General features: G+C 36.2%; 1 protein-coding gene across 1 annotated transcript in view; it reads left to right on the top strand.

Moving 5' to 3' along the window:
• HPSE2 (heparanase 2 (inactive)) overlaps positions 1-20,474 on the top strand; it is a 660,133-nt gene that overhangs the window by 396,813 nt on the left and 242,846 nt on the right. Inside the window, exon 4 of the mRNA XM_032313019.1 lies at positions 7,100-7,273. Within this exon, the coding sequence (XP_032168910.1) occupies positions 7,100-7,273 (174 nt within the window). The remainder of the gene's footprint in view (positions 1-7,099; positions 7,274-20,474) is intronic.

Below are 20,474 nucleotides of genomic sequence, written 5' to 3'. Positions count from 1 at the left end.
AGGTAAATCCCAAAATAAGATAATGCCATAGATGCCACAAGACACCCACATGCTACATATGTTATAGAACCTGTGTTTAGAGAAAGTCGTGGTCACTGTAGGGAGACTGATGTGTTCAGGAATGGCTTCATAAGGAGGCGGGACTCAAACTTATCCTTAAGGGGGTATTTCCCAAACTTTGAGTGCTCTAGTTCTCAATTTTTGTCATGTTAACAAACCATCTATATTTTTATTTCCCCATACTTTTTTCTGTATTAACATCTTTTGGGGGTATAAATCCCTTTGCCTTGTCTTAAACCATAAGCTCCATGAAATCATTGGTTTGATATGCTTTTGTGTTTGATATATATGTATATATTATCTGTTTTTCTTTTTTCTGTGTGTGTGTGTGTGTTTGTTTTTCTAATATACATGAAAACTACACAGGAAATTCTCATCATATAAAGGTAATTAATTGTAGATAAAGGCCACTTAAGGGAATCAGTCTACCTAAAAAGAATATTAGTCATTCATATTCAATTTTGTTGCAAAAGTATGATTTCTAAATGACACTAAAATTATGAAAATAAGTGTAACAAATTATAAACTCTTATTGCAACTATGAACAATCTCAATGAATAGAACATTATTTAATTGAATATTGAGTATTTTTCTGAGAAAATAATTTAACTTTTGTGGCATGAGCATAAATATTAAAGGACTTCAAAATAGACCTCTCTTTATCTTTTAATATTCAAAATTATTTTTGAGCAATCTGTCTTTATCCCTGTGAGTTTTCTCTTGTTCAGCTAGCTGATCTAATTTTTCTAGATCCTTATTTATTAGTGGATTTGTATGTGATTTGAGCAGTTATCAGGTGCTATTTTTATTGATTTCATGAAATCCTGGCTCTTTAGCTCAGACTTGTAGCTTGGCTTTCCAATAGATTCATAATGGGTTTGCATTATATTGGAGAAATTAAAAACATAATTGACTTGTTTAGTGAGGATTTTGCCAAGTGAAAAGAATATTTAAGTCAATTCTCAGTTCAAGAGTGAATATTTTGGTGTTCAGGTGATTTGTTTTCCTATGCATTCTTTAATTCTAGGAGTGCTTTCTCTTAAACTTTTTATACCAGAGGAACACTTGAAATAACTCTCAAGTTTCAGGGAACCTCTGGATTAAATATCTAAATCTCATAATATGTTAAAGAGATCATTTAGTTGTAGATATTGTTATCCAATAATAATTGCCAATGTCATTTAAACAGGCAGTGATAGTTTCCTCAGAATCTGTTTAGCCAACTTCTTAGCCTATTCTTTTGTATGTTCCCCTTTCCCACAAAGGATACCAACTCCAATGTATGTCAGTGGTATAGATAGAAGATACTTTCGTTTTTCCTTTTTAAGATTTAATACTTGATTTTTTTTATACCTTACCCAAGTAGGGCTAAAAGTCTTACCACAAATTTCTATCATACTATTGAGTATGCAGTGCTACTGAGTATGATATGTGATATGTGGTAAGTACAAAGATAGTGTTGTTTTTTTTTCCCTCTCTATTTAAAACTAAAACTGAGGCCTTTTCCTTAAGGTCAGGAACATAGCAGCCATGTCCACTATCACCACTGCTGTTCAACATTGTGCTAGAAGTCCTAGCCTCAGCCATCAGACAACAAAAATAAGTTAAAAAGCATATGAATCTGCAAAGAAGTCAAACTCTCACTCTTTGCAGATGACATGATACTTTATGGGGAAAACCCAAAAGAAATTCAGTAAAGTCAAGATATAAAAATCAATGCGCAGAAATCAGATGCATTTCTATACTTTAACAATGAGATAGAAGAAAGGGAAATTAAAGAGTCAATCCCACTTACAATTGCATCCAAAACCATAAGATACCTAGGAATAAACCTAACCAAAGAGGCAGGGGATCTGTACCCAGGAAACTATAGAACACTCATGAAAGAAATCCAGACAAAAAGAAATGGAAAATGTTTCATGCTCATGGTTTGGAAGAACAAATACTGTTGCAATGTCTATGCTACCTATAGTAATCTATACATTTAAAGCAATCGCTATCAAAATACCATCAATTTTTTTCACAGATCTGGAACAAATAATCCTAAAATTTGTATGGAACCGGAAAAGACCCCAAATAGCCAAAGTCATGTTGAAAATGAAAACCAGAGCTGGTGGCAGCACAATTCTGGATTTCAAGCTCTATTACAAAGCTGTTATCATCAAGACAGTATGGTTTTGGCACAAAAACAGACACATAGATCAATGGGACAGAATAGAGAACTCAGAAATGGACAACTCTATGGTCAACTAATCTTTGACAAAGCAGGAAAAAATATCCAGTGGAAAAAAGAGAGTTTCTTCAACAAATGGTGTTGGGAAAATTGGACAGCTACATGCAGAAGAATGAAACTGGACCATTTCCTTACACCATACACAAAAATAGACTCAAAATGGTTGAAAGATCTAAATGTGAGACAGGAATCCATCAAAATCCTAGAGAAGAACACAGGCCGCAACCTCTTTAGCTTTGGCTGCAGCAACTTTGTGCTAGACCTGTCTCCAATGGCAAGGGAAACAAAAGCAAAAAATGAACTATTGGGATTTCACCAAGATAAAAATGTTTTTCACAGCAAAGGAAATAGTCAACAAAACTAAGAGGCAGCTCACAGAATGGGAGAAGATATTTGCAAATGACATTACAGATAAAGGGCTGATATTCAAGATCTATAAAGAACTTCTCAAACTCAACACTCAAATAACAAATAATCCAATCAAAAAATGGGCAGAAAACATAAATAGACATTTCTGCAAAGAAGACATCCAAATGCCCAACAGACACATGAAAAAGTGCTCAACATCACCAGCCATCAGGGAAATACAAATCAAAACCACAGTGAGATACCATCTCACACCAGTCAAAATGGCTAAAATTAACAAGTCAGAAATGACAGATGTTGGCAAGGTTGTGCAGAAAGGGGAACCCTCCTACACTGTTGGTGGGAATGCAAGCTGATGCAGCCACTCTGGAAAACAGCATGGAGGTTCCTCAGAAAGTTGAAAATAGAGCTATCCTATGACCCAGCAATCACAGTACTGGGTATTTACCCTAAAGATACAAATGTAGTAGTTCAAAGGGGCACAGGCACCTGAATGTTTACAGCAGCAATGTCCACAATAGCCCAATTATGGAAGGAACCTAGATGTCCATCAATAGATGAATGGATAAAGAAGAAGTGGTATATATATACAATGGAATATTATGAAGCCATCAAAAAACCTGAAATCTTACCATTTGCAATTACGTGGGTGGAACAAGAAGTTATTATGCTGAGCGAAATAAGTCAATCAGAGAAAGACAATTATCATATGATCTCCCTAATATAAGGAATTTGAGAGGCAGAGTGGCAAGTCATGAAGGCTAGGGAGGGAGAAAATGAAACAAGATGGGATCGGGAGGGAGACAAACCATAAGAGACTCTTAATCTCAGGAAACAAACTGAGGATTGCTGGAGGGAGGGGAGGTAGGGATAGGGTGCTACGTTATGGGCATTGGGGAGGGTATGTGCTGTGAAATGTGTAAGCCTGATGATTCACAGACCTGTACCCCTGGGGCAAATAATACATTATATGTTAATTTTTTTTAAAGTTACAAAGAAAGATTAAAAAAAATGGGCCAAAGACATGAACAGACATTTCTGCAAAGAAACACAAATAGCCAACAGACACATTAAAAAAAGCTCTACATCACTCGGCATCAAGGAAATACAAATCAAAATCACAGTGAGCTACCACCTCACACCAGTCAGAATGGCTACAATTAACAAGTCAGGAAATGACAGATGTTGGCAAGGATGCAGAGAAAGGGGAACCCTCTTATGCTCTTGTTGGGAGTGCAAGCTGGTGCAGCCACTCTGGAAAATAGTATGGAGGTGTCTCAAAAAGTTGAAAATAGAGCTACCCTATGACCCAGCAATTGCACTACTGGGTATTTACCCCAAAGAATTCTTACTCCATTTACCTACATATGTAGTGATTTGAAGGGGTACCGGCATCCCAATGTTTAAAGCAGCCATGCCCACAATAGCCAAACTATGGAATGAGCTGAGATGTCCATTGACAGATGAATCAATAAAGAATATGTGGTATATATGTACAATGGAATAGTGGCCATAAAAAAGAATGAAATCTTACAATTTACAATGATGTGGTTGGAACTAGAGGGTATTATGCTAAGCAAAATAAGTCAGCTAGAGAAAGACAATTACCATATGATCTCACTCATTTGGGAACTTAAGAAACAAAACAGAAGATCATAGAGGAAGAGATTAAACGATAAAACAAGATGAAATCAGAGAGGCAGACAAACCATAAAAGATTCTTAATCATAGAAACAAACAGAGTTGCTGGAGGGGTGGAGGTGGGGGGATGGAGTAACTGGGTGATGGACATTAAGGAGGGGAAAAAAAGAGTGAATTTTACTCTATGTAAATTTTACCCCAATAAAGCTGACCTTAAAAAAATAAAATCAGATCCAGATTTAAGACAAAATTAACAATAACTTCTTAGACAACCTTTCTTAAAAGGAAAAAGAAAAAACAAGTCATTAACTTTCTTTATTGAAATTAGTCCCTTTCTTTCCTTTTCATGAATTTGAAAACTTACAGGCAAACATAATATGTTTTTATTAAATAACTGGTTTAAGCCAAAATGGGATATAATTTTTCTAAAGGCAGACTTGTTAGACTTGCTAAAAGTTTATGAATATAATTAATGTTGTTCTCAATGTGAAAATAAATTAACAATGTTGAGTAGTAGAGTTAATAAAACTTTATGTCAAAGCAATATGAATAAATTTATAGCCTGAGACACAATTTTATATAAGACTTTGAAAGAAGCTATTTTCTTAATGAGTGTCTTGGTCAAGCTCATGCAAGATAATTGTAAAATTAATATACACATGTATTGGTTTCATGATCTCTTTAATAGGCTTTTTAAAAACATTTTTATTTATTTTTTAAATTTCTTTTCAGTGTTCCAGAATTCATTGTTTATGCACCACACCCAGTGCTCCATGCAATACGTGTCCTCCACAATACCCACCACCAGGCTCACCCAACCTCCCACTACCCTGACCTCCAAAACCCTCAGTTAGTTCCTCAGAATCCACAGTCTTTCATGGTTCTTCTCCCCCTCCAATTTCCCACTTTAATAGGCTTATAAACACATTTTAATTTTAATTTCTACTTTGGAGCTAAAAATAAGTTTATTTCTTTAATGTGAAACCTATGCCTTTTGCTATTGCACAGTTACTAGACTCTGGGTTGAATATGAGATAAGTTCCCATGGATTTTTATTTTCAGCTGAAATGAGAGAACTTCTGTCCTTGTTCTTGGTGCTTCTTTTTTTTTTTTTTTTAAAGATGCAGAGAGCCCGATGCAGGGCTCGATCCCAGGACCCTGGGATCATGACCTGAGCCGAAGGCAGAGGCTTTAACTCACTGAGCCACCCAGGTGCCCCTTTGGTGCTTCTTTTTTTTTTTTTTTTTTTTTTTTAAAGATTTTATTTATTTATTTGTTAGAGAGAGAGAGAGCAGGAGCACAGGCAGACAGAGTGGTAGGCAAAGGCAGAGGGAGAAGCAGGCTCCCTGCCGAGCAAGGAGCCCGATATGGGACTCGATCCCAGGACGCTAGGATCATGACCTAAGCCGAAGGCAGCCGCTTAACCAACTGAGCCACCCAGACGTCCCCCCTTTGGTGCTTCTTAAAAAATATTTTCTCATATATGTAAGAAGAAAAAAATGGCAGCCTCCCTTTACCCCACATCAAAAACTGATAATGGAAAAAAAAAAAAAAAACTGATAATGGACTCAACCAAGTGATCGTGCTTCTGCTTTCCAAGACTGAAACACTTACAACAATTGTTAATAAGGCATCTTGATCACTCTATCATTTTTTGTAGAACCCCCTAGTGTTCCACAGAACCCCATTTGAGGAACCCTGCTCTAAGGACTTGGATAATGAATACTACGGTAATGCGAACCCCTATACATAATTATTAGCCTAAACTGTTTTTTCAGTCTACATAGCACTTAAAATTGTATCATTCATACCTTGTAAAACACTGTCTAAAAGGACAAGTAAGATCTGGATATGTTTAAAAGAGGGAAAGGGCATGCCAAATGAGGAGAATAATTAGAGCAAACGCTAGTGGAGCAAGGGATTCTGTAATAGAACTGGGTGATACCGACAGAGAACTCATAGACAACAATAGAGAGGCTTGAAGTTGGGGGAAAATTATGATTGAGTTGTAGAGTCCTTGAACTAAGGAAGGAAAGTCTTAAAAATCCACTAAGGTTTTCACAGGTGAGTGAAACTGATGAAAGAGATTGGAAGGAAGATGAATCTAGACAGGCAAGCACAGATATTGTTGCGATAATTCATGCAAGTGGAAATGAGAGCCAGAACCAGAATGGCGACAATAGATATGAAGGAATGGGAAGGGTATGGGACACATGGTGAGTAGAGTTGATGGTATTAGGGATCAAAAAGACAATGAATATATTTACACTAATGGTGTTTCCATTCTCAAAAATATTAGAAATGTGGAATTGAGTAAACTTTTTTTGAAGTGCAGCTAGGCTGAGCTATATTCAAGACTTACCTGTGAGTCATTTCCCTTGGCCTTGCCTCCCAACACTATTCCTATCATTTCACAAAGGAATACAGACCCAGCAGTTTCAGATTGTCTTATTTTTCAAGAGAAGCTAGAAATCGAGCTACTTTGTGATACCTTCCATTTTTAAATGTTAACAATTCCATTTTGTTATTGTTGTTGTTAACAAATAAAACATACTATGGACTAGACTTGGTTGCTAATTTGCAACCTGTTTCTAGAATTCTGTGTGCTGCTTTCTAAAATCGCTTCAAAATATACCCTGAACCAAGAGGTAACATAATCCTTTTGAAGCCTCTCTGCATAATTCTTATCAGGAATTAATTAGCAAAAAGCTCATAGAAAGGGTTTTTATAGTAGCTAATATTTTCCTTTTGTTGGAATGTTGATTTTAAAGTTACAACTCTTTTCCTGCTTCTTCCCAGCCAGGTCTCTAGACAAACTTTACAACTTTGCTGATTGCTCTGGACTCCACCTGATATTCGCTCTAAATGCACTGCGTCGTAATCCTAATAACTCCTGGAACAGTTCTAGTGCCCTGAGTCTGTTGAAGTACAGCGCCAGCAAAAAGTACAACATTTCTTGGGAACTGGGAAATGGTGAGTAAGGATGTTATTTCCTCTGAATTGACAAGATAAAAAATAAGTTGTTCTGGAGTATAGCTTTAGTTAGACTATCTACAGAGTACTAGCCCAGAAAACACTCCAAATATTTGGCCACTGAATTGACCTTCTAAATAGAAAAAGACCAAATAGTGAAGTACAGTAGATTTAGTGAATCTACACCTACTTGGAGCTGTGGTATCATTTGCTGTGTCGTTTCACTTCATATTAAGGACAATGCAAGAAACAGTTGAAAGAATATTATTGGCCAAAAGATCTGAATAGACATTTCTCCAAAGAAAAATATAAAAGGCCAAAAAAACACATGAAAAGATGTTCAACATCTTTAGCCATCAGGGAAAAGCAAATCAAAACCACAATAAGATAGTATTTCACATCCACTAGGATGCCCATGATAAAAAGGGATAACAACTGTTGGCAGGGATGTGGTGAAATCAGAACCCCCATACACTGCCAGTGGGAATGTAAAACAGTGTAGCCACTTCGGAATACAGTCAGGCAGTTCCTCAAAAGTTAAATATAGAGTTCCAAATGACCTAGTAATTCTACTCCTAGGTGTATATATATATATATTTTTTTAAAGATTTTATTTATTTATTTGACAGACAGAGATCACAAGTAGGCAGAGAGGCAGGCAGAGAGAGAGAGAGAGAGAGGGAAGCAGACTTCCTGCGGAGCAGGGAGCCCGATGCAGGGCTCGATCCCAGGACCCTGAGATCATGACCCGAGCCGAAGCAGCAGCCCAAACCACTGAGCCACCCAGGCGCCCCAACCTAGGTGTATATTTAAGAGAAATGAAAACATATGTTCAGAGAAAAACTTATATGTGGTAGCATTATTCATATGATCCAGAAAGTGGAAACAACCCAAATGTCCATCAACTGATAAATGGATAAATAAAATGTGGTATAGCCATATGATGGAATATTATTTGACCACAAAAAAGGAATGAAGCACTGATACACACTACAACATGGATGAACCTTGAAAAGATTATGCTAAATGAAAAAACCCAGTCACGTATTTATATAAAAGGTCCAAAATAGGTTAATCTAAAGAGACCGTAGACTAGTGGTTGCCTATAGATAGGGGTGGCCGAGATGAGAGGTAACTGCTAAAGGGTCTGAGGTTTCTTTGGGGGTGAAAAAAAATGTTCTAAAATTTATTGTGGTGATGATTGCACAACTGTGTAAATATACTTAAAACCATTGAATTAAATACCTTAATTTGGTGAATTATATGGATATAAATTTTATCTCAGTACTGCTGTTACCAAAAAAAGAGAAAAATACTGTGTTTGTCTTTTCTATTTTAAAGGGCATACCATGCATATTTTCTGCCACCAGTACCAGTTGGTGACAAAAACCTTTGAGTTACCTCCTTAGGAGTTTATTTGTAATTGTTAACAATTTTTTCATCCTATTTTTACATAGTATTTAGTTTACATAGCAAGTCCAAATACTCTTCTATTTGGATCTTAAAGTGCTAAATGAAGAGCCCTTTAAGTATTTCCTCACTTCCTAGGTGAGGAAATACATTGAAAAAGGTAAAGAGAATTGGTAAAGACAGCAGTAAATGCTAGATCTATGTCAGGAACTTGGAGCATTTAAGAAAATTTTTTTATTATAAAAAACTAAAAAAATTTTTTTATTATGTTCACTTAACCACTGTATAGTACATCATTAGTTTTTTTTTTAAGATTTTATTTATTTATTTGACAGACAGAGATCACAAGTAGGCAGAGAGGCAGGCAGAGAGAAGGAGGAGGAAGCAGGTTCCCCACAGAGCAGAGAGCCCAATGTGGGGCTTGATCCCAGGTCCCTGGGATCATGACCCAAGCTGAAGGCAGAGGCTTTAACCCACTCAGCCACCCAGGTGCCCCCATCATTAGTTTTTGATACAGTGTACAATGATTCATTGTTAAGTATAACATCCAGTGCTCATCATAGCATATGCCCTCCTCAATACCCATCACCCTGTTACCCTCTCCCCCAACCCTCCTTCCTTCTGAAACCCCCAGATTGTTTCTCAGGATCCATAGTCTCTCATGGTTCAATCTCTAATTTCTACCCCTTTGGATTTCTCTCCCTTCCCCTGTGGTCCTTCATGCTATTGCTTATGTTCCACATGAGTGAAACCATATGATAATTGTCTTTCTCTGCTTGACTTACTTCACTTAACATAATCACCTCCAGTTCCATCCATGTCGATGCAAATGGTGGCTATTCATTGTTTCTGATGGCTAAATAATATTCCATTGTGTATATGTATCACATCTTCTTTACCCATCCATCTGCTGAAGGGCATCTCAGCTCCTTCCACATTTTGGCTATTGTGGACATTGCTGCTATGAACATTGGGGTGCACATGCCCCTTCTTTCCACTATATCTGTATCTCTGGGGTATATATCCAGTAGTGCAATTGTTGGGTCGTAGAATAGGTTTATTCTTAACATCTTGAGGAACCTCTATACTGTTTTCCAGAGTGGCTGTACCAACTTGCATTCCCACCGACAGTTTAAGAGGGTTCCCTTTCCTCCACATCCTCGCCAACATTTGTTTTTTCCAGTTTTGTTAATTTTTGCCATTCTAACTGGTGTCAGGTGGTATCGCATTGCGATTTTGATTTGTATTTCCCTGATTGCTGGTGATGTTGAGCATTTTCTCGTGTGTCTGTTAACCATTTGTATGTCTTTTATGAAGAAGTGTACATGTCTTCTGCCCATTTTGGGACTGGGTTATTAGTTTTTTGAGTGTTGAGTTTGAGAAGTTCTTTATAGATCTTGGATATCTGTATCCAAGCCCTTCATCTGTAATGGGATTTGCAAATATTTTCTCCCATTCTGTGAGCTGCCTCTTAGATTTGTTGACTGTTTCCTTTGCTGTGCAGAAACTTTTTATCTTGATGAAGTTCCAAAAGTTCATTTTTTTTTTTCCCACTTGCCTTTGGAGACATGTCTTGAAAGAAGTTACTGTGGCCAATGTTGAAGAGGTAACTCCCTATCTTCTCCTCTAGGATTTTGATGGATTCCTATCTCACATTGAGGTCTTTCAACTATTTTGAGTTTATCTTTGTGTATGGTGTAAGGGAGTGGTCCAGTTTCATCCTTCTATATGTAGCGGTCCAATTTTCCCAGCACCACTTATTGAAGAGACTGTCTTTTATCCATTGGATATTTTTTCCTGATTTGTCAAAGATTAATTGACTATAGAGTTGAGGGTCCATTTCTGTAGTCTCTATTTTGTTCCATTGTTCTATGTGTCTGTTTTTGTGTCAATACCATGCTGTCTTGGTGATAACAGCTTTGTAATATAGCTTGAAATCAGGCAATGTGATGCATTTGGGACTTCTAACAGAAAAGGAGCTAATCTATTTTATTACCCTATGAAGGTTTTTTAATGGTACTAAAACTTCTTAGTTTTCTTCACTTCCTTCAACTTTCATTCAACAAATACTTATTGACTTCCTAGTATTGTACCAAAGGTACAATATTTTGTAGAGATATAAAATATTTTTATATTTTGAGAGATATCTGAGTAAATAACAGATAAATAACCCTGCCTACATTCTAGTAGAGAAGATAGGTAATAAATAAGATTTGAAAACGGTTCATCATTATGTTCTCTCATACATTTTTGCCCTTTAGTAATTCAAATTGAAGTATTCAACTTGACCCTATTCTTATTGTGACAATGAATTAATGTACCCCTGCCTTCAGTCCCTCCTATCCTGCTCTCTCACTTTCTCCTTTTCCCCTCTCTCACCTTCTTTCTCTCCCTTTCTTCCTCTTCATTTCACAATTCAGTTGTCAAATTTATATATTTAAACAAACATCTTGGAAGTCCAATTTTAGAACATTTCCATCACTCCGAAAAGTTCCCTCATACGCATTTGCCGTCAATCCCTGTAACCATGCCCAGTCTCAGGAAATCTTAATCTGTTTCCCATCTATAGGTTTGTCTTTTATGGACACTTTCTTTAATTGGATTATATAATAGTCTCTTGCATCTGACTTCTTTCACCTAGCATGTTTTTGAAGTTTATCCATGTTGTAGCATATAAAAGTAGCTCATTCCTTTTTATTGCTGAATAGTATTCCAGCGTATGGCTATATATCCCATTTTGCTTTTCCATTTACCAGATGATGGACATCTGGATTGTTTCTACTTTTGGGCTTTGATAAATAATACTGCTGTAAACATTCACATATAAGTCTTTGTGTGGATATTTGCTTTTTTTTTTCCTCCTAGGAAGATACCTAGGAGGGGAGTAGAGTTGCTAATTCATATGGTAAGTTTGTTTATTTTTTAACAACTGCCAACTATTTTCCTAGGTAGCTCTACCATTTTACATTTTCACTAGAAATGTGTAAGGATTCTAGTTTTTCTACATCTCTGGAAACACTTTAATGTCTGCTGATTATAACCATTATAGTGAGTTTGAAGTAGCATCTTAATATGGCTTTAATTAGCACTTCTTTAATGACAAATGATGTTGTGTGTCTTTTCATGTGCTTATCAGCCATTCTTATATCTTCTTTGGTGAAATGTCCACTCAAATCTTCTGCCCTTTTAAGTGAGTTACCTTATTGAGTTATAAAAGTTTTAAATATATTCTGGATACTAGTCCTTTGTCAAATATATGATTTGCAAAGATTTTCTCCAGTCTATAACTTCTCTTTGCACTTTCTTTATGGCATCTTTTGAAGTACAGAAGTTTTAAATTTTGATAAAGTTCAATTTATCAGTTTTTCATTTTATGGATTATCATTTCCTTGCTTAATTCTAAACCACAAACAATTATTTTCTATATTTTCCTGTTAAAGTTTTATAGTTTTTGCTTTCACATTTGGGTATAAGATCCATTACAAGTTAATTTTGAATATGTTATGAAGTTTGAGTTTAAATTCATCTCTTAGCATGTGGATACCAGGTTGTCTCAGCACTATTTAAAAGACTATACAATATTAAAAAAGACTATACAATATCCCTATTGTATTCTCTTAACACTTTTGTCAAAGTAAACCAAAACTGGATTTATCTCTGGACTCCTAATTCTGTGCCACTGATCAGTACGTCTGTCCTTAGACTAGCACTACCTTGTCTTACATATAATGGCTTTGTAATGAGTTTTGAAATTGGGAAATATAAATCCTCCAACTTTGTTCTTTTTTAAAATTGTTTTGGCTATCCTAGGTGTTTGCATTTCCACACAGCATTTAATTTCCTCAACAAAACCTGCTGGAATTTTAATAGAGATAACATTGAATCTATAGATCATTTGGGGGAGAATTGCCATCTTAAGAATATTAAGTCTTCCTGTCTACGAACATAGATTATCTCCCCATTTATTCAACTTTTAATTTCAACAATGTTTTGTAGTTTAGTGAACAAGTTTTGCACTTTTTTGATGAAATTTAATCTTAAGTAATTTTTCTTTTTCATGCAATTATGAACGGAATTATTTTATTAATTTCATTTACGTATTGTGCATTGCTGGTATTTAGAAATACAGTTAATTTTATATATTGATCTTTTATCCTTCAGACTAGCTGAATGTGTTTTTTAGATCTTGTGTTTTTTCATCCCATGTGTGTGAGTTGTTTAAGGTTTTCTATATACAGGATATATTGTCTGAGAATAAAGACTGTTTTACTTCTTTCTATCCAATTTAGATATTTTTTATTTATTTCGTGTCTGACTACACTGGCTAGAATCTCTAACATAAATGTTGAAGATAAGTGCAAGAGTACACATTCCTGCTTGTTCATAGTCTTGGGGAGAAAACATTAAATATTTCACTACAACGTATGATGTTTTACCATTAAGCATTCAGTATTTCATCATTAAATATGTGGGTTTTTCTAGGCTACTATTTATCAGATTGAAAAATTTCAAATATTGTTGAGAATATTTATCAGGAATGAGTGTTGGATTTTGTCAAATGCCTCTTTTTTTGCACCTGTTGAGGTGATACTGTGTTTTAGGTCAGACATTAATATGATATTTTACATTAGTTGGGTTTTTTATATTAAATCAGTCTTGTGTATTCCCCTTGGCCATTGTATTGTAATACTTCTTATATATTGCTGAATTCAATCTGTAACTATTTTGCTGGGAATTTTTGAATTTATATTTATGAGAAACATTCATCCTTAATTTTCTTTTCTTATAATATCTTTGTCTGACTTTGGTATCAGGGGAATATTGGCCTCATAAAATGAATTCAGAAGTGTTTCCTTTTCCTCCATTTTCTGGAAGAGTTTATGAAGGATTGGTATTATTTCTTCCTCAAATATTTGATAGAATTCACCAATTAATCCATCGAGATCAGGGCTTTCTTCATGAAAATATTATTAATGATTAACTCAAAGTCTTCTGTTGTTATAAGCCTATACAGATTTTCTGTTTCTTTTTGGGTTGGTTTTAATAATTTGTATCTTTCTTGAAAATTTTTCATTTTATGTAAGTTGTCTAAATTAATGGCATAAAATTGTTCATAGTAGTCCCTTATCTTTTTAATTACTGTGAGGTCCTTGGTGTCGTTTCTTCTTCCATTCCTAATTTTGGTAGTCTGTGACTTCTCTCTTTTGTTTCTTGGTCAGTCTAGATAGTATGTCAGTTGTGTTGATCTTTTCAAAGAACCAACTTTTGCTCTTACTGATTTTCTCTTATCTTTTTAATATCATTAATTTCTACTCTAACTTTTATTGTCTTGTTCCTTCTTGGTTTGGGTTTAGTTTTCTCTTTTTTTTCTGCTTTCTTAAGATAGAAGCTTAGGTTATTAATTTGAGATCATTCTTTTTTTCTAATATGGGAGTCTTTTTTTCTCCTAAACAACAAAAATTTATTTTCTCACTGTTCTGGAAGCCCATAGTCCAGGATCAGCAAGTATAAGCAGATCTGGTTTCTTCTGAGGCTTCTCTTCTTGGTTTTCAGAGGGCCAAATTTTCACTCTTTGTTTCTCTAATTTTTTAAAACACTTTTTAGGAACAGTTTTAGGTTTACAGAAAATTTGAAAGAAAGGTAGACATTTTTTTAATTCGTGAACCTACAATAATGCATCATAATCACCCTAAGTCTGTAGTTTATATTATGGTTCACTTTAGTGTGAATATACTGTGGATTTGGACAAATATACAATGATATATATCCCCACTATGGTGTTATAAAAGTGTTTTTACTGTCCTAAAAATCCTCTGTGATCCATCTGTTTATCCCTCCTTCCTGTCCCTAAACTTTGCCAACCATTACTCTTTCACTCTGTTCCTAATTTTGTTTTTCCTGGAATGTCAAATAGTTGGAATTATACAGTATGTAGCCTTTACAGATTAGCTTCTTTCACTTACTGGTAAACATTTAAGGTTCTTCCATACCTTTTCATGGCTTGTTACCTCATTTCTTTTTAGTGCTGAATAATAATCCTTTGTGTAGATGTACCACAGTTCATTTATCCGCTCATCTACTGAAGGACATTTTCATTCTTCCAAGTTGTGACAATTATGAATATAGCTGCCTGTAAATTCATGTGTAGTCAAAAGTGAGGACATAAGATTTCAGCTCCTTTGCATAAATAACAGGGAGTACAATTGCAGCATCATATAGTAAGAATATGTTTTGTTTTGTAAGAAATCACCAAATTCTTCCAAAGTGACCATATTATTTTTCATTCCTGCCAGCAATGAATGAACATTCCTCTTGCCCCACATTCTACCTAGCTTTTGGTGCTACCAGTGTTAACAAATTTTGGCCATTCAAATAGGTATGTAGTGGTGCTTAATTGTTGTGTTTTTTTTTGTTGTTGCTATTTTTTAAAGATTTTTTAAAAATTTATTTACTTGAGAGAGAGAGAGAGAGAGTAAGTGAGAAAGAGCATGAGCAGAGGGGGATGCATAGAGGGAGAAACAGACTCTACTGAGATGAGAGCCCGATGTGGTACTTGATCCCAAGACCCAGGGATCATGATCTGAGCTGAAGGCAGATGCCGAAACAGCCACCCAGGCATCCTTTTTTTTTTTTTTTAATTTTAAATTTTTTTATTTTTTATAAACATATATTTTTATCCCCAGGGGTACCAGTCTGTGAATCACCAGGTTTACACACTTCACAGCACTCACCAAAGCACATACCCTCCCCAATGTCCATAATCCCACCCCCTTCTCCCAAACCCCCTTCCCCCAGCAACCCTCAGTTTGTTTCGTGAGATTAAGAGTCACTTATGGTTTGTCTCCCTCCCAATCCCATCTTGTTTCATTTATTCTTCTCCTACCCACTTAAGCCCCCATGTTGCATCACCACGTCCTCATATCAGGGAGATCATATGATAGTTGTCTTTCTCTGCTTGACTTATTTTGCTAAGCATGATACGCTCTAGTTCCATCCATGTTTTCGCAAATGGCAAGATTTCATTTCTTTTGATGGCTGCATAGTATTCCATTGTGTATATATACCACATCTTCTTGATCCATTCATCTGTTGATGGACATCTAGGTTCTTTCCATAGCTTGGCTATTGTGGACATTGCTGCTATAAACATTCGGGTGCACGTGCCCCTTTGGATCACTACGTTTATATCTTTCGGGTAAATACCCAATAGTGCAATTGCTGGGTCATAGGGCAGTTCTATTTTCAACATTTTGAGGAACCTCCATGCTGTTTTCAAGAGTGGCTGCACCAGCTTGCATTCCCACCAACAGTGTAGGAGGGTTCCCCTTTCTCCGCATCCTCGCCAGCATCTGTCATTTCCTGACTTGTTGATTTTAGCCATTCTGACTGGTGTGAGGTGATATCTCATTGTGGTTTTGATTTGTATTTCCCTGATGCTGAGTAATATGGAGCACTTTTTCATGTGTCTGTTGGCCATCTGGATGTCTTCTTTGCAGAAATGTCTGTTCATGTCCTCTGCCCATTTCTTGATTGGATTATTTGTTCTTTGGGTGTTGAGTTTGCTAAGTTCTTTATAGATTCTGGACACTAGTCCTTTATCTGATATGTCATTTGCAAATATCTTCTCCCATTCTGTCAGTTGTCTTTTGATTTTGTTAACTGTTTCCTTTGCTGTGCAAAAGCTTTTGATCTTGATGAAATCCCAATAGTTCATTTTTGCCCTTGCTTCCCTTGCCTTTGGCGTTGTTCCTAGGAAGATGTTGCTGCGGCTGAGGTCGAAGAGGTTGCTGCCTGTGTTCTCCTCAAGGATTTTGATGGATTCCTTTCTCACATTGAGGTCCTTCATCCATTTTGAGTTTATTTTGGTGTGTGGTGTAAGGAAATGGTCCAATTTCATTTTTCTGCATGTGGCTGTCCAATTTTCCCAACACCATTTATTGAAGAGGCTGTCTTTTTTCCATTGGACATTCTTTCCTGCTTTGTCGAAGATTAGTTGACTGTAGAGTTGAGGGTCTATTTCTGGGCTCTCTATTCTGTTCCATTGATCTATGAGTCTGTTTTTGTGCCAGTACCATGCTGTCTTGATGGTGACAGCTTTGTAATAGAGCTTGAAGTTTGGAATTGTGATGCCACCAACGTTGGCTTTCTTTTTTAATATCCCTTTGGCTATTCGAGGTCTTTTCTGGTTCCATATAAATTTTAGAATTATTTGTTCCATTTCTTTGAAAAAGATGGATGGTACTTTGGTAGGAATTGCATTAAATGTGTAGATTGCTTTAGGTAACATAGACATTTTCACAATATTTATTCTTCCAATCCAGGAGCATGGAACATTTTTCCATTTCTTTGTGTCTTCCTCAATTTCTTTCATGAGTACTTTATAGTTTTCTGAGTATAGATTCTGTGCCTCTTTGGTTAGGTTTATTCCTAGGTATCTTATGGTTTTGGGTGCAATTGTAAATGGGATGGACTCCTTAATTTCTCTTTCTTCTGTCTTGCTGTTGGTGTAGAGAAATGCAACTGATTTCTGTGCATTGATTTTATATACTGACACTTTACTGAATTCCTGTATAAGTTCTAGCAGTTTTGGAGTGGAGTCTTTTGGGTTTTCCACATATAGTATCATATCATCTGCGAAGAGTGATAATTTGACTTCTTCTTTGCCGATTTGGATGCCTTTAATTTCCTTTTGTTGTCTGATTGCTGAGGCTAGGACCTCTAGTACTATGTTGAATAGCAGTGGTGATAATGGACATCCCTGCCGTGTTCCTGACATTAGCGGAAAAGCTTTCAGTTTTTCTCCATTGAGATGGAGATTTCATAGATGGCTTTGATGATATTGAGGTATGTGCCCTCTATCCCTACACTTTGAAGAGTTTTGATCAGGAAGGGATGCTGTACTTTGTCAAATGCTTTTTCAGCATCTATTGAGAGTATCATATGGTTCTTGTTCTTTCTTTTATTGATGTGTTGTATCACATTGACTGATTTGCAGATGTTGAACCAACCTTGCAGCCCTGGAATAAATCCCACTTGGTCGTGGTGAATAATCCTTTTAATGTACTGTTGAATCCTATTGGCTAGTATTTTGTTGAGTATTTTCGCATCTGTGTTCATCAAGGATATTGGTCTATAGCTTTCTTTTTTGATGGGATCCTTGTCTGGTTTTGGGATCAAGGTGATGCTGGCCTCATAAAAAGAGTTTGGAAGTTTTCCTTCCATTTCTATTTTTTGGAACAGTTTCAGGAGAATAGGAATTATTTCTTCTTTAAATGTTTGGTAGAATTCCCCCGGGAAGCCATCTGGCCCTGGGCTTTTATTTGTTTGGAGATTTTTAATGACTGTTTCAATCTCCTTACTGGTTATGGGTCTGTTCAGGCTTTCTATTTCTTCCTGGTTCAGTTGTGGTAGTTTATATATTTCTAGGAATGCATCCATTTCTTCCAGATTGTCAAATTTATTGGCGTAGAGTTGCTCATAGTATGTTCTTATAATAGTTTGTATTTCTTTGGTGTTAGTTGTGATTTCTCCTGTTTCATTCATGATTTTATTTATTTGGGTCCTTTCTCTTTTCTTTTTGATAAGTCTGGCCAGGGGTTTATCAATTTTATTAATTCTTTCAAAGAACCAGCTCCTAGTTTCGTTGATTTGTTCTATTGTTTTTTTGGTTTCTATTTCATTGATTTCTGCTCTGATCTTTATGATTTCTCTTCTCCTGCTGGGCTTAGGGTTTCTTTCTTGTTCTTTCTCCAGCTCCTTTAGGTGTAGGGTTAGGTTGTGTACCTGAGACCTTTCTTGTTTCTTGAGAAAGGCTTGAACCGCTATATATTTTCCTCTCAGGACTGCCTTTGTTGTGTCCCACAGATTTTGAACCATTGTATTTTCATTATCATTTGTTTCCATGATTTTTTTCAATTCTTCTTTAATTTCCCGGTTGACCCATTCATTCTTTAGAAGGATGCTGTTTAGTCTCCATGTATTTGGGTTCTTTTCAAACTTCCTTTTGTGGTTGAGTTCTAGCTTTAGAGCAAGGTGGTCTGAAAATATGCAGGGAATGATCCCAATCTTTTGATACCGGTTGATTCCTGATTTAGGACCGAGGATGTGATCTATTCTGGAGAATGTTCCATGTGCACTAGAGAAGAATGTGTATTCTGTTGCTTTGGGATGAAATGTTCTGAATATATCTGTGATGTCCATCTGGTCCAGTGTGTCGTTTAAGGCCTTTATTTCCTTGCTGATCTTTTGCTTGGATGATCTGTCCATTTCAGTGAGGGGAGTGTTAAAGTCCCCTACTATTATTGTATTATTGTTGATGTGTTTCTTTGATTTTGTTATTAATTGGTTTATGTAGTTCCTGTTAGGGGCCTAGATATTTAAAATTGTTAGATCTTCTTGTTGGACAGACCCTTTGAGTATGATATAGTGTCCTTCCTCATCTCTTATTATAGTCTTTGGCTTAAAATCTAATTGATCTGATATAAGGATTGCCACTCCTGCTTTCTTCTGATGTCCATTAGCATGGTAAATTCTTTTCCACCCCCTCACTTTAAATCTGAAGGTGTCTTCGGGCTTAAAGTGAGTTTCTTGGAGGCAACATATAGATGGGTTTTGTTTTTTTATCCATTCTGATAGCCTGTGTCTTTTGACAGGGGCATTTAGCCCATTAACATTCAGGGTAAGTATTGAGAGATATGAATTTAGTGCCATTGTATTGCTTGTAAGGTGACTGTTACTGTATATGGTCTCTGTTCCTTTCTGATCTACCACTTGTAGGCTCTCTCTTTGCTTAGAGGACCCCTTTCAATATTTCCTGTAGAGCTGGTTTGATGTTTGCAAATTCTTTCAGTTTTTGTTTGTCCTGGAAGCTTTTAATCTCTCCTTCTATTTTCAATGATAGCCTAGCTGGATATAGTATTCTTGGCTGCATGTTTTTCTCGTTTAGTGCTCTGAAAATATCATGCCAGCTCTTTCTGGCCTGCCAGGTCTCTGTGGATAAGTCAGCTGCCAATCTAATATTTTTACCATTGTATGTTACAGACTTATTTTCCCAGGCTGCTTTCAGGATTTTCTCTTTGTCACTGAGACTTGTAAATTTTACTATTAGGTGACGGGGTGTGGGCCTATTCTTACTGATTTTGAGGGGCGTTCTCTGAACCTCCTGAATTTTGATGCTCGTTCCCTTTGCCATATTGGGGAAATTCTCCCCAATAATTCTCTCCAGTATACCTTCTGCTCCCCTCTCTCTTTCTTCTTCTTCTGGAATCCCAATTATTCTAATGTTGTTTCGTCTTATGGTGTCACTTATCTCTCGAATTCTCCCCTCGTGGTCCAGTAGCTGTTTGTCCCTCTTTTGCTCAGCTTCTTTATTCTCTGTCATTTGGTCTTCTATATCACTAATTCTTTCTTCTGCCTCATTTATCCTAGCAGTGAGAGCCTCCATTTTTGATTGCACCTCAGTAATAGCTTTTTTGATTTCAACTTGGTTAGATTTTAGTTCTTTTATTTCTCCAGAAAGGGCTTTTATATCTCTCGAGAGGGTTTCTCTAATATCTTCCATGCCTTTTTCGAGCCCGGCTAGAACCTTAAGAATTGTCATTCTGAACTCTAGATCTGACATATTACCAATGTCTGTATTGATTAGGTCCCTAGCCTTTGGTACTGCCTCTTATTCTTTATTTTGTGTTGAATTTTTCCTTCTTGTCATTTTGTCCAGATAAGAGTATATGAAGGAGCAAGTAAAATACTAAAAGGGTGGCAACAACCCCAGGAAAATATGCTTTAACCAAAT

Source organism: Mustela erminea, chromosome 14, assembly GCF_009829155.1.
Source record: "Mustela erminea isolate mMusErm1 chromosome 14, mMusErm1.Pri, whole genome shotgun sequence".
Classification (NCBI taxonomy): Eukaryota; Metazoa; Chordata; class Mammalia; order Carnivora; family Mustelidae; genus Mustela; species Mustela erminea.
The sequence above is the reverse complement of the archived record's forward strand: the minus strand, read 5'-3'. Positions and strand labels throughout refer to the sequence as shown.